The sequence below is a fragment of the Amblyomma americanum genome, chromosome 6 (genome assembly GCF_052857255.1).
Source record: "Amblyomma americanum isolate KBUSLIRL-KWMA chromosome 6, ASM5285725v1, whole genome shotgun sequence".
In the NCBI taxonomy this organism is placed as follows: domain Eukaryota; kingdom Metazoa; phylum Arthropoda; class Arachnida; order Ixodida; family Ixodidae; genus Amblyomma; species Amblyomma americanum.
In genome coordinates, this window is record NC_135502.1 from 35,714,925 (window position 1) to 35,729,138 (window position 14,214).

Genomic DNA, 14,214 nt, shown 5'->3' on the forward strand with positions numbered 1-14,214 from the left:
CTCCTCTTTTTAGCGTCTTTCATACTTTAAACACGAGTTTTCAGAGAAAAGCATGTAGGTTGCTACGTATAGATGATTAATACGGTAAAACTTAGTGCTGGGCTACTTGGTGGGGCGTACAGACCCGATCACACTTGTCTAGAGCATCGAATGATGCTCTGCGGGGAAAATAAATTGAAATTATAAACGAGGTACAGACTTTCGCTCATAATACTTGCGCTCGAGCGCAGCTCAATAGACATGCGAGCAAAACAGGTACAAGAACCTTCTACATATTCAGAGCAGCTGCGATAAAATTTTACTTCATTTGTTCCACAACATGCTGCTCTAGCACTCTTGACAATTCTGATAGGGTCTGTACTGTACAAGTAAAATAGTGCTACAAAGTGACCACATGACGATGAAAGTGACCGCGACACCACAGTCAACTCGTTGATCTATGTCGTGTCGTCTATACTTCTTCCGGTGGTTGTCTGTGTCGCGCTTTTTTACTTTTAAAGACAAATATTTGCTCATCTGAATGCAATACCCGATGCAGTGAAAGAAAGTATTACACTGTAAGCAGTTATCAAAAAGAGTTAAACGTGTGCCTTGAGATAGGCCTTCAAGGCGTTGTACCCGTTGTATTCTTAGTGGTATCTGAGCCTTCATAATCGTCTTTTTTTTACGGGATTTAGGACCTCTAATTTGCGCTGCTTTATGAGTTCCGAAGTCGATGATATGTTAAAACTACGCTAATATGCTCCTTGTGCACGGTACCACTAGCAAATCTTTTGTGCAAGACTTGAATAGAATAGAATCAGATGTCGTGTGAAAGCTTCATTCCTTCACACAAAAACGCCTGGGCAAGAGTGTATAAGATGCCTTGTTTCGCTATACAGTGAATGATCCGGTTTTGTTTCTCGCAAAGGAAAGGTAGGAGGTTTCTCAAACTCCCAATAGAAGGCGCCACGTTTCAAGCCTCGGGATTCAATCTTTCATGGTTACCGCTCGATGTTTCTCTTTGGCAATCGTCGGGTTCCTCTCTTTTCCTCCTACCTGCATTTCCTCTTCCCAGAAAGAGCACAGATATCGCGCACGCACACAAAAAAAAATTGGAGGGGGGAGGGGAAGACAGGGAAGAGCCAAAATAGGGATACACAAAGGTATGGTCACGTGGTGTTCCACGAATGAGCAGAGGGCAGCACTGTGCGGCAAACATGTGCCTTTAGCCTAGCGGCGCTCACTGGAACTAAACGGGGCGCGGGCCTGCGGCGAAGCGGCCAGGGAAGGGCAGGCTCCGGGCTGGAGCTCTGGGGCTTTGCAGGGCGGCGTGTGTCGCATTGGTGCGCGCTGGCCTTCGACATGGGTGCCGTCGGCCGGAGTTAGGACTCACTGGTCGCGAGGCTTTCGTCCGGTCTGCTCGAAGGTGAGCGGGCGTAGGAGCAGCGTCCCTCTACGTGCTAACAAGAGAACAGCCACAATGACGGTGTTTTCCGTGCTCACGACGAGCGCGTCGCCGCTTTTTCTGCTGTTGCTGCTGCTGCTACGGGCAAGCCGGCCGGACTCGTCGGCAGTGTTGGCTGCACCGTCTTCGGCCCCCGGCAACGACACAGCGACCGGTGAGTAAGGTCGTACGTGCATCGGCCTTAATCTAGCGAGATGGTGCTGATGTAACTGGCAATCACTATCGCTACCTGCACCCGGAAGTGCTTCACGGATGGAGATGACAGAAGCACGTGCATCTCTGAGCATTTCACTCTTTGGACTGTGGCTTTTTGGAGTGGAACAATGGGATCAGTTAACATTCCGATCTATAAGGAGCAAATGTGCTTAGCACCACGCTTTATCATAAGCGCTTGACGCGCGCATGCCGCAGCGGTTACACATATCAAAGTAGGAAGATTGATAACAAGCAGGCCTAGACTGGCGTTGGACACCGAAATCTCCGAAACCGGTGGTAAGGCTACAACTTGAAAACGTCACCTGCTTTCGCAGCTGGCAGACAATAATATCATTTGCTTTGTGACCCGCTATCTGACCATTTCGTGACACTTTAATGAGCTGAAATTTGCGACATTGTATATATATAAAAAAGAAAACCCATGAAAAGTGCAATCTTCATGCGCACGAAAGTGCGTACGCACTTGTCGGGTAGCTGAAGTCCCCAGGAGATTTCCTCCTCTGAAAGTATTGCACGTCTAGAATGCAGGATTTCACACTACTATAAAGGGCCTCCTTGCCGAATCGATACCGAGATGACGCATCACTCTAATTCGTATTGTGATGACATGGTAGTGGAGGCTGTCCACACGTACACTAGGACGTAAAGCAATGCCACATAACCTGCACTCCATTCTTTACGAATGGCGTAAAGAACTACTAATTGATACATACGTAGGTCCGATACCACGAGGTTTTGTCGATATTTTTAAAATTTTTATCGATGTACAGTAGACGGTCTTCCGAAATAATCTCATGTTAACAATAAGAGCGCTAATGCTGTGGTTGTAAAATACTCATCAAGCTCCGGTCCCGAAATTTGTTGAAAAGTGTGCTAGATATGCGTATTTACTTACCTGCTAGTAATGAGTCGTTTACAGGATTGCCCATTGTGAAAATGACGCAAAAGTAGCAAGAAATGTAATGCACCGGACAATAACTTGACCTAACTATTCGAGTCGCTCAAGTCCGCTTCAATAAAAGGTCATAATATACAGCCCCGCAGATGGAAAACGTTGCCATAGGTAATTAAATGCGACCAGCGCTCGTTAACTCAAATGATCCTCATCATCTTGTGGTTAATGGAAGTGAATGCGTAAAGCATGCCCAGGATGCAGTGCAACGTCCTCAATTTTCCTTTTTATTGCAAAAATGTTCCTCCGTGCCATTACAGTAAACCCTCTGCGCTTAATGTGAGATCTAATGAACTTCCCCAGGGAGCTTCAGGGCGCCAACATTATGGCGTTAATGCTTCCTTTTCTTTTGTAGCACAGTAAAGAATACCTCGCTTTAGTGAGCAAAACAGGAAGGCGCATACACTATTTCAAGGCATTCTGGAAATCTGGGCTTTAAGCGATAATTCATATTTGGGCACTTTGATGAGTATGATTCTGACGTTTTCCGGAATTGTGTCTTTGGTACATTAGCTTCAGAAGGCACGCAAGACATGTTCTTGGTGGAAAACAGTAGAGCCTTTAAGCAAAGGAATCTCGAGGAGTAAACGGAGACAATGAACACCAGGCGAAAAATAACAGAAAGAGGACTTTCTTAGTGAAAGAAACGTGCTCTTTACTTTAGTCAGTGAAAAGGAGACAATTGGGAAGTACACGTGGCTCAAAGAAAGAGTTTAATGTAGACCCTTAAGTTTGTCAGTCCTCATTTTTATAATGGTCTACATTCCATGGCTTGCCCTCTTATACTACCGCTGCTGTAGGAAACTATTGTTTGCTATAACTACGTCTGCGCATTTCGCCAACTAAAAATGCACACCTTTGAAGAGCTCCTTGCATCTTGGGCATGGTGGCTATTTTAATTTCGTGCTTAAATATGATGACAGACCGGCAAATGGTAACTTATTTGTGTCCTAATACGCTCTGTTTATTTCATTTCCCGCTTGATTTCTCAATTAGAAGTTTTCGGGCAACGCTCGTCTAATAGCGCGCACGCACACACACGCACACACACGCACGCACGCACGCACACGAAATACACGTACGCACACGCGCGCACACACTAGAACACCTTTAGTTTAGGTCCTGGTTCTGACGCCTCGTTTACGGATTCGACGAGTGCACTGCCGCATTTTCGATTTCAGCCAAAAGCTCAAAAATCAAAAGCTACCCGTTGCCATGTACGAAATCTACAAGAGATCAGGAAGGGTGGCGTAACATGTCTAGCCTTGCAAATCTGTGATTTAAAAATGAGAAAACTTTACGACAAACCAATAACCTTCTAGTCAGATTGTGTCGCAACCTGTCTATCGAAAAAGAAGAGATAAAAATAGAGAAGCGACGCATAAAGAAAAAAGGCAAAAAGAGAAATTGATAGTGGTAAATAAATTGCGGCGTAGTGCGGCGAATTCGCCACAACTGTCAGCCATTCGTGCACACCATCTAAGTGAGTGATCACCTTCGAGCTTCAGCCCTGCTTAAAGCGTGACCTGTGTCGCCGCGGAGGAGGCCAAGCTATAGGAGGAAGCCAGCTCGTACAATGTTTCGCAAGGGGTTCCCCGGGCCGAACAGGAATGCGTCCGCTCCGGGAGCACTAATGGCGCAGCGCCCTTTCCCGTTGTCTCCGCCGCGCTGCCGCTAAAAACTGATCAATACTAGCGGGTCTTCTCGCCGGCCGGCTGCGGCTGCCTGTGCGTCGACGGCGTTCTGCTCGCTGCTGAGACGGAATACGCGGCGGGTGCCGGCTGCTGCCGCGTGTCAGGGTCACTGGCGGGTTTTCGGGGAGCCGCGCACAGACAGTGTTTGTGGTTACAGCGTCGTAAAAGTGCTCGCGACTCTTCAGTTGTTGCTTAAGTACATCGACAAAATCGTCCATGGAATATACAGACTGCAGCACTGTGCTCGCGACTGTGACACGCAGTTCTCTGAAGGAATGCTTTTGAATTTTTTAAAACTTTTCAACAGGGTCTGAAATCACTTTTCGTGAGCCCTTTGTCGCCGGAAAACACTGTTTTGTGCTCCATGTCAAGAGTGAAAATACAAGCGTAAATTCTAAATTGCCGGGTTTGATGCTCCAAAACGACACATGGGCTACGATCAGGGATACCGCACTGGAGAACTCTAGGTTAAAAACGCTCATGTGCTGCGCGTAGAAATCGGACAGTGCCTAAGCGTTTTTGTATTTTGCCTCGATCAAATTACGGCCGGCATGGCCGGGATCGAACCCGCAATATTAGGATCAGCAGCCCAACGCAAAAGCCACTGAGCCACAGCGGCAGGTTTATGAGAATGTAGCTGGCGCAGTTAGGTCTCCATCCTGAACTTGCAGCCACCCGCTGAGTCACTAGATTACTTTCCAGAAAATATTCCTTTCAGTGAGAGATAGGGAGAGATTTTCTAACGCTGCTAGAACGCTAGCCTTGCTGATCTCTAGACAGGCCTTGGAAAGGCATGGCGTAACCTGACATCCCATTGCGCCAGATGATGCGCCAGGTGATAATGATGAAGGGAGAGAATCACGACGCATGTGTGCACGGTGTTTCTGTGCACTGTGTTCCTAATGTATTTCGGTCTGCATGATGTTCGGCCACATACCCATTTTTTTTAAAGGATTTCATCCCAGAGTAGAAGAGCGCTACGCAGAAGTAAAGCTTGTACCTCATCAAGAAATCGGTGGGTACCCGGTGACGCTGATGATCAAAACCTGCGCCTGCCCCATACAAGGCGGATGTTCAGACCACGACGGCACATCCATGTCCGAAACAGCTGTTCTTGATAGGATCGTTCGGAAAAGGCTGTCCGGCAGTAAAGCGAAAGAGTCAGACGTTCTATTTGTTGCGGCTTGTATCGAAGGATATGTAGTGAACATGCAGAAATATCGGTTAGTTCTTTATATATACATTTCTTTCTCTTCGCGTTCCGCTTAGAAGTCATTTCCTGCTCTCCTGTAAAATGCGTTTGTTACGTGCCCAGATTTGCTTACCAGCAATGAAAGATGGCTCTCCGATTATTATTATTATTATTATTGTAGGGCTATCTGACACCAAAAGCGCGCTTCACTGCAATAAGGGTATTATGCAGGAAGAGCCAGCTTTAGACAAGTTTCAAATGTTTTTTTTTTTGTATCCATGCAAGGATTATATCAAATCTATCATTATTTGGGTAGCTAATATATGTACTGGGTCATTGAGTGAATAAACTGGTGTTGGCTTTATAACTAAATGTCACTGAGGTTTTGGTAATTCAGAAATCTACTTTTAATGTCCATTATGAACAGGAAACACTAGAGTGCCACTTGCACCAGCGAAACAACACAGTCCGTATTACAAGTCCGGCCAACACTTTCTTTCTTCTCCGAGCTTGTAAGCAAGAAAAGAGGTCCACACAAGCTCCCCAATGAACCAAGCAGCATGTAAGACAACACCGAGGGCAAAAAAAAAAAAGGAGGAGGCCAGCAGGAACTCTCGAATGCGTGGCTTGGACTGACATTAGCACCGTGGAGAGCTCGCCGCTTGGTCGGAGATCTTGCTTCGGGGTGTGTTTTTGGTGACTGACGATAGCGAGTGCCCTGTAGACACCCTAGCATGGTCCCAGATCCAGCGGCCAAGGCTGCGCGGCGCTAATTTTAATTCCAGCCATAAACTATAGCGCTCGTGTAAAGATTTTCGGTGGCGGTACAGGTTGGAACTAGATGATTAAGCAAAAATAATCAGACGAGGAAAAAAAGAAACGTCTTGTAGATGTTTTGTAAATTGCTTCACTGGGTGAGTTATTACCGAACAGAGTGATTAGACGATCTGCTTTTGATTATTGTTCAACGTTTAACAAATAATTGTTGAATGACAAAGTAGAACTGTTACTGTAACCAAGCGAATCAAAGGTTCAATCTGAAAAGCAACATATTCGATAAATGTGTTTTCCAGCTGAACAAAGCCCATGTGCAATTTTTTGTGTTCAGGTGCAACGAACCACGAGCTACACGCCGAAGCATGAAACTCACAGAAAACCCAGAAACAGAGCTGACACAAATTTATGGGAAAAAACCCCATAAAGCTGCGGCAGCCAAAGCAAAAAAATTATTCGCAAAAATAACTTTCGCAAAGGAAGGCAGCTTTGAAATTTGCTGAATCAAAAGTAAAAATTTGCTTTTAACTTTTCGTTGCCGAAGGTCATTCTGGAAAGTTGATATCTAACGATGGAAACTAAAACCACTGTCCACAAAAGCGTCCCCTTCATGCACCGAACTAAATATAACAAAACGCGGACTGCTTACGTTAATTACCTGTCGGGTACGGCTGCCACAGCACGGACGAAGTGTGGAAAGAATCCTTAGAATAAAAATGAAATTGAGGTATGCAAGCAACGGCAGCATTAAAAGATCGTCAACGCTGCTGTAACAGTCTTGCCTGTAAGTATCCAACTGCAGTGTCACAGTCAGGAGCACAGCTGCCCTTATTCACACTATACAAAGCCAGACTGCCGCCATTTGGCAATAGATGGATGGCTGAGGTCAGGGTCGGCTGATATCGGATTATGGAAGCCTGCTGTCGGTTGCATGCGTGTACTGCGGTCGCTTCTTCGTAATCCGTCTCTTCCATGATGTCGCCGACGGCGTCTTCGATCGCACCCAGCATGTGGGAGGAGAACGGCACGACCGATTTGGCGCCTCGTTGGTATTGTAATTTGTGTGTGTTTGTGTGGGGCAAGGCTTAGCCCGTGCACGTAGAACTCGTCGCAAGCGGTTGTGTTGCTAGGGCCGCTATGGTGTCCTTGAGCTGATTTACGGTGAAGCCGACATTTTTTTAAAGAGACAGAGCACTTAGTGCTTGTGTTTAATTCCAGACTTTTGCTATTACATATAAAACCCTGTAAACAAGCACAAGAAACTAACCACTCCTTCTCACAAGTGAATTAGCAGCATACGAGGATATAGAGATCAGGAGCTCGACAGGTTACGAAGAAAGGAGACAATAATAATTGAAACCAAGAAACCACAGTGAAGCCTTTTGGTTTCTTGATGGAGCTGAACATGAAAAAAAACATTTGTGTTATCAAAAATAGAAGGCAGTTTTAAAGTAAGTATAAAAAAGTCAGCCGCATGTCACCGGCGAGATCCAAACCCCCGACAGCCGAATGTAGCGCGCAGTGCTACGCCAGCTGAACTACGATGGCGGCTGTCTCACATTCTTCTTTAGAGTGAAATTTTTGTGCGTCTCTCTCATTCCTGCGAGGTTTCATCAGCACCGCTCCCCACTGTAGCAGCCGAATTAGAACGCCCTCTCATACCGCAAGTGCCACTCAGAACATGACCGAACTTGGAGGGTGTATACCACGAGATAGCCCTCTTAACTTCCTACCCAATTGTCTGTGAAGTGACATAACAAGGGTCTCGGTTCCGGCAGTACTAAGGCCGTAGGTAACGTAAAAGGTCTCTAAAACAGCTACCAACCTCCCTGCGCGTTTACGTTCTACTTGCCCCTTGCGGTATTACGGGGCGGTCCACGTCCGCCGATGTGGTCGAGGGAAGGATCGTGTGAACACTTCCAAGGTTAGGAGATACGACACGATTGCACCCCAAATGAGAAGGCGAGACAACCGCCTCGATAGGTTAGTTGGTGGAGCACTGCACGTGATATGCAGAGGTCCTGGGTTCGACCCTTACCGGATGCATGGCCTTATTCTTTCCCCCACTTTCTGTATTTTGTTTCTATTTCAAATGATTGCGCCAGTAATTTCTCAGTCTGATCAGCAGTACGATAAAAAGTATCCCCGCATGCTTTTCTTGATTTCATTCACCGTTGCCTTCTTACAAGACTAATGTTTCTTACTGCCTTTTGCCATGTGGAGCAGCACAACTTAAGTGTTTGAGAACTATGCCGCCATTCATCCAGGAGATATGGTCAGCTACAAACAACGCGTTCAAGTAGCTAAAAAAATTACCTTTAAGGTCACAATCAGTTAGTGAAATATAAAAGTCTGTATTTTTGTGAAGTTTCATTTCCCGCAAAAACTTTTCATCACTCAATGAAGGGCCGATAACACCACTGTTTGTCTGTTTCTACAGCTGTTTGCTTTAATGTCGCATCTTAAGCAGTGCCTCACCGGTCCTCATTTTTCGATATTGAAAAGCAATGTGGGGCGCGGTCTTGTCACGTGAATTCAGCCCTCCCGACTGCAAATTGCCTTACTCGCCTTCTTGTCACGGAAGAACGGGCGAGGAGATGGAGTGGGGAAGAGCGCGGAAAGACCGTGGCATGTCTGGCTACATCTTGTTCTGCTGAGCCGCGAGCATCGGTGGCCTCGCTTGCCAGTCGATACTATGCATCGAACATTCAAGTGCTCTTTTTTTGTTGTCCGGCTTCGAAAGAATAGATGCCAAAGGTCGGTAGAAAACGTGTGATCCATCATAATGAAGTCTGTAATAAATACGTGAGTTGCTGATATTGTAAGGAAAGTGCTGTGAGTAATATTTTGGCAGTATGTCTACAAAAGTAGATTCCAGCACACATAAACCACGGCCCGCGAAAAACACTACAAGTGTGATAGTGACTACCGCGACAGATTGTCATTACTGGTGGCCATTGTCAAGAATGTGTTCAGAAACAACTGCACAAGATGAGACATTACTTCTGTGTTACATGCCGTAATTAGGCAATTCCAATAGTTATTTTGTCACTCATTCCTTTGTGGCCACCTAATCACTCACTCACTCACTCACTCACTCACTCACTCACTCACTCACTCACTCACTCACTCACTCACTCACTCACTCACTCACTCACTCACTCACTCACTCACTCACTCACTCACTCACTCACTCACTCACTCACTCACTCACTCACTCACTCACTCACTCACTCACTCACTCACTCACTCACTCACTCACTCACTCACTCACTCACTCACTCACTCACTCACTCACTCACTCACTCACTCACTCACTCACTCACTCACTCACTCACTCACTCACTCACTCACTCACTCACTCACTCACTCACTCACTCACTCACTCACTCACTCACTCACTCACTCACTCACTCACTCACTCACTCACTCACTCACTCACTCACTCACTCACTCACTCACTCACTCACTCACTCACTCACTCACTCACTCACTCACTCACTCACTCACTCACTCACTCACTCACTCACTCACTCACTCACTCACTCACTCACTCGTCAAGACAAACGCCCAGCATGTAGCAACATCTGAGATATTATTGTGCGCCGTGAGCGACGCGGACACCTCACCGGGCTTACGCGAGACAGCACTCAGACGCGACTGGAGCGCTTGATCGCCGATACAGAAAAGCTGCCCGTCGCTGGCAGCCAGCATCCCCGTGGCCCCCGTTTTACTTTTTTGTGTGTGTGTTTCAGCACAGCGTCGGTGCATTTGTATTTCTTTCCAGTGCAGCTTTCTTGTCGGGGAGAGCGATGGGACAGCACACTGACTGCTGGCTGTCGCTATTAGGTTAGCCTGCCAGCCGGGCACGTCAAAACACTGCTTGTTTTGCGAACGCCAAGCGCGCATTACGGAGAGGAAGTGGCGGCAGAGGTCTTTTTCTTCCCGGCTTCCGGGCAACGCTTCTGACGTTGAATATGCATCCGCCTTCTCGCGCACTTCAGCATCTTCTTCACGTAGTCTCTACGCCCTTGGTTCTCAATGCTCTCGACCGATCCAGAAGAGATGCGCCAGGAAGTAGATGAAACTAGCATGGAGGAGCTACAAGCGAGGAAGAGCGTAAAATATTTGAAACTAAAGTTATTAAAGTAAGGATACTTAGTAAAAAAAACAGCAATGCAGCTTATAACGTTTTAGGTTCGCAAAAAAAAAAGAAACTCCCAGAAAAAAGCTGCCAGCTTCATCTTCATTATACGGTGCTGCTATACATCAGAGTGAATTGGCTAAGCATCACGCTCCTAAAGTGATTTTTTTATGTTACTACGTTGTCTATTTATGAAATTCGTAGTTTTTCAAGTTTCCTGCTCTCGGCCTCAGTAGTTACATTCCTGAGTGCGAAGATGTCGACCGAAAACCTTTAGATGTGGGGTATTGCCTTTTTGAGTTCTTGTTGCTGCTCTCGACGCAACGACAAAAATTTCCAACTAGAACATGGTCAAATACAAGATGACGTAATGGATTGGTTGGGAAGATTTTATTTTATTCCATCAGGCTTATACTGTGCACGTAATGTTTTCGTATCAGCTCGGTGCAGTGGAAATTGTTCACTGAGGCCAACACCAGCCAAGAGTGCGTTCAGGTGAACTTGAAAAAAATTCAGAATCATTTATTTGCTCTTGGTACTATGAATGCATGGAGGGCTTGAGTAGTTTTGTAAGCAACTGCTTAATAGTACGTTGCAGAAAGCTACGATATAAAAGCAAACAGGCTAAAAACTGCAACCGTTACTTGATTAAAATTGCATTTAAAGTTGCTAGTATTTTTTTTTTTTTTTGCAGGCGTTGTTCAGCAACATGAAGTATCTGCAAATAATGGAAATCGCGTCGGGAAGAAATAAAACACTGTGGGAATAACAACGTCATTACAAGATTCTCGAACAAATAGCTCTCATAAATTTTTTTTTACGTAACCTCGATGATAGAAAATGGCCTCCATTAATTGTTCTCGGACCTCCTATGGCAAGCCTTTAAACATGTGCGCAACCTGCAAAGTTAAGGTGAAAGGTGCTTCAATTTGATTCTTTTCTACCTCGCCTGTTCTGGTATTTGTGCCGCTGGGTGACCGGCAAACGTACACAGGCTTGCTGGAAAAGTAAAAATGTGTGCTCGTAAAACCCTTCACGTGCCCTGCGTTCTTGGACATTCAGTAACTCGCGCCATCTATTGGGTGCCAGTAGCGAACACCGCGTAACTTAATTGAGTTGTTTAAAACATGTATTTCTGAGAAGACTAGGGAGTTCTAAACAACTCTGATCGAACATGGTGATTTTCACTGCCAACTCTACCTCCTCACTGAAAAATCTGACCTGTGAAATTTCTCCTGCGCTCACACGAACTATTTCTGACAGACCTAGAAAATCAATAATTTACACTGAAAATCCGAAATTCCCGCGGTGGTTCTCAGTGCTCATTGCCGCGCGTCACGTATTGGCAGCAGTGTAAACTAGAGCGATTCGTCGATATATTGCTTGAGCTTCAGTGTTGAGACTCACTTTCCGCTTTCTTTTCATTTGTATTTTGGGTACTAATGAACCTATGCTGATGGGAGCATCGCTTTTCTTAAAGCAATTAAATATGTTAGTACCGCTACGTTTAGGACGCCTCAGAGAACTTCCAAACGCGCTCCCTTTTTGCGCTTTCCATAGTGCATTGTCAATTGAAGGATGTGCGTTGCACAAGCAGTGCCTTGTTCCGGGCGTCCTTGCGACAGCGTGAGGCAAATGCTCTTAACGCACCTCTGCCGCTTCGTGATGCTGCAAGCTTTGCATCGTGCCATTGCAGCGAAGCGTTCGCTCGACGGTAGCAGAACCGTTTTTGTTCCATGCAGGAAGAGAAAGTAAGGGGCATTTAGAAAGCTTTTGCAATCATCTCATCAAAAGAGGCCAGGCATATGTGCCAGCGTTGCGTCCACATTTTGAGTCAGTGCGCATACAAACTGCTTGTGCACAATCAGAAATGTTATTGAAATCATTTTGTAGGCAGAGAAGTTTGGTGCTCTTCTTCTAATGCTCAGAGACAATGGTTGTGAAGGAACTTTGTATAAGCAGCATCATAAAACAGTAGCGCTTGCTGGGCTAGTTAGTGTAACATCGTGTAACAAAAGTAAAAACAGCGCTAATTTTTACATAAACACACAGAAAGACCAGATAGGACGGGCGCAGACAGGACAGGACAGCGCCCATCCTTTCTGGTCTTTCTTTGTGTTCGTGTAAAAATTAGCGCTGTTTTTACTTTTGTTACACGAAGCAGCATCATTAAGTCGGAAAAACTTTAAGTACTTTATTTTTAACGATTGTATGAAACTTTGATGCCCGTATTTTATTTCCTTCTTTTATTATGCGGTGTTTCATTCTGACGTGTCTCATTTTGGAACCCAAGTTCCTTTACTCAGAGCGCATGTCAAGCTACGCTAATTTATCATCAGACCAAAAGAAGAGAGGCTCCCCACAACAATGTCTGCTATTTGATTATAATCCTCAAGTTTCATTTTCAAAGAAACTAGTGGCCCTAAATGTAAACCAATGCGCGTGTTCTATGTGCGCACAGAATTATAAGCGCTTGTTGCTTCCCGCGGTTGTTTCCTTAAAATGAAGCTATCATAGGATAGCGAACAGTTTCTGATAAAGAAAAGATTTCGATGGCAATACGGAGTGCTCGTTTTAATCACTGCTCATTATATAACATTCCTTTGAGACGTTTTCGGTCAGGTAAGCTTTAAAACTTGATGGATGACAAGTCGCAACAAGTCGCATCCTATTCCCTGGTGTGATGTAAGCGAAAAAAAAGCGATTCTGTTATTCATCATAGTTTTTTTTTCACAAATTTTAAACTCCTCAATAAATAAAATGAGTAACATGAACGATTAGCTTCATTTGCTGTTTACATTTTTTTCCTAGCGCCTCTTTTTTCAGTGCTTAATTTTGCAAGTGGTGTTCCTCAGTTGTGAATGCATAACTCGCCATATAATAGTAATAGTTACTGAATGATTGCAAAACTTAAGTAAAATGACACAAGTTAACAAACATTAAGATGATTACGCAAGATTTTTTTTCGTCGCAATGTCGTTGCTGTTTCAAGGTTTACTGAGGCGTGCAAATTCTAGTACTCAAATTTTTTACTCTTTCTCTATTTAAAGATTTTTGCGTAACGCATGTTTCTGTATTTTTACTCAGCAACTGCAAGTAACGCGATGCTTCTTTGCTCGGCTGTTTGAACTCGCAGCGGGGGCCATTTAATCAAGTGGCAGGTGCAGCCACTCGCTTTAAAGCAACAAAAATTGGTTGTGAAACACCTCACGGAGAGACGTGATGCAATAGAAAAAAAAATTGTGTTCGTGCATCGTGGTTCTAGCCTGAAAGCCATCACTGAATAATGGAAAAGTATGCGCAACGTTCCAAAGCAATCACATTGCTATGCATATTCATCTGTTCGCGTCACAATCATTATTTCATGCGCAGGCTGACTATTACTTAACACCTGCAACGGAGACAGTTGGTTCAAGGAGACTGTTGCTAAGCAGTGCTTTTTTCAGTAAATTTACTCAAGAATGGCAGAACGAGTAAATTCCGGACACGTTAGGCTGCATGTGTTCATACAAAGTGACCCAGAACTAATGGAGTATTTTTTTGTAAAATGAAAATTTCGTAAATAAAAAAAACACGATTTTGTGCCTGATTTGTGGCAGCCCTATTCTTAACAAGAAAGTGTTTTCTTTGTTTCCTAAACTGCCGTTCCTAACCTCTGGGATTGCACACTGCTCGTAAACAACAAGCTCACTCGTCAGTCCAGCACCGAAGTACGTTGACGCATATAACGGTATTCCGCGTGCCACCCTGCTTCACAGATGCAAGTTTGACGGGTTGAGGGGGGGGGGGGATGCT

General features: G+C 45.0%; 2 protein-coding genes across 3 annotated transcripts in view; one reads left to right on the top strand and one right to left on the bottom strand.

Annotated features, from left to right (window-relative positions):
- LOC144136593 (pro-neuropeptide Y-like) overlaps nucleotides 1-14,214 on the bottom strand; it is a 205,587-nt gene that overhangs the window by 57,991 nt on the left and 133,382 nt on the right. The gene's annotated exons all lie outside the window — the stretch shown is intronic.
- Nucleotides 1,204-14,214, top strand: part of LOC144136592 (uncharacterized) — a 161,805-nt gene continuing 148,794 nt past the window's right edge. The window contains exon 1 of the mRNA XM_077669062.1: nucleotides 1,204-1,601. Coding sequence (XP_077525188.1) covers nucleotides 1,463-1,601 — 139 coding nt within the window. The 5' untranslated portion in view covers nucleotides 1,204-1,462. The remainder of the gene's footprint in view (nucleotides 1,602-14,214) is intronic.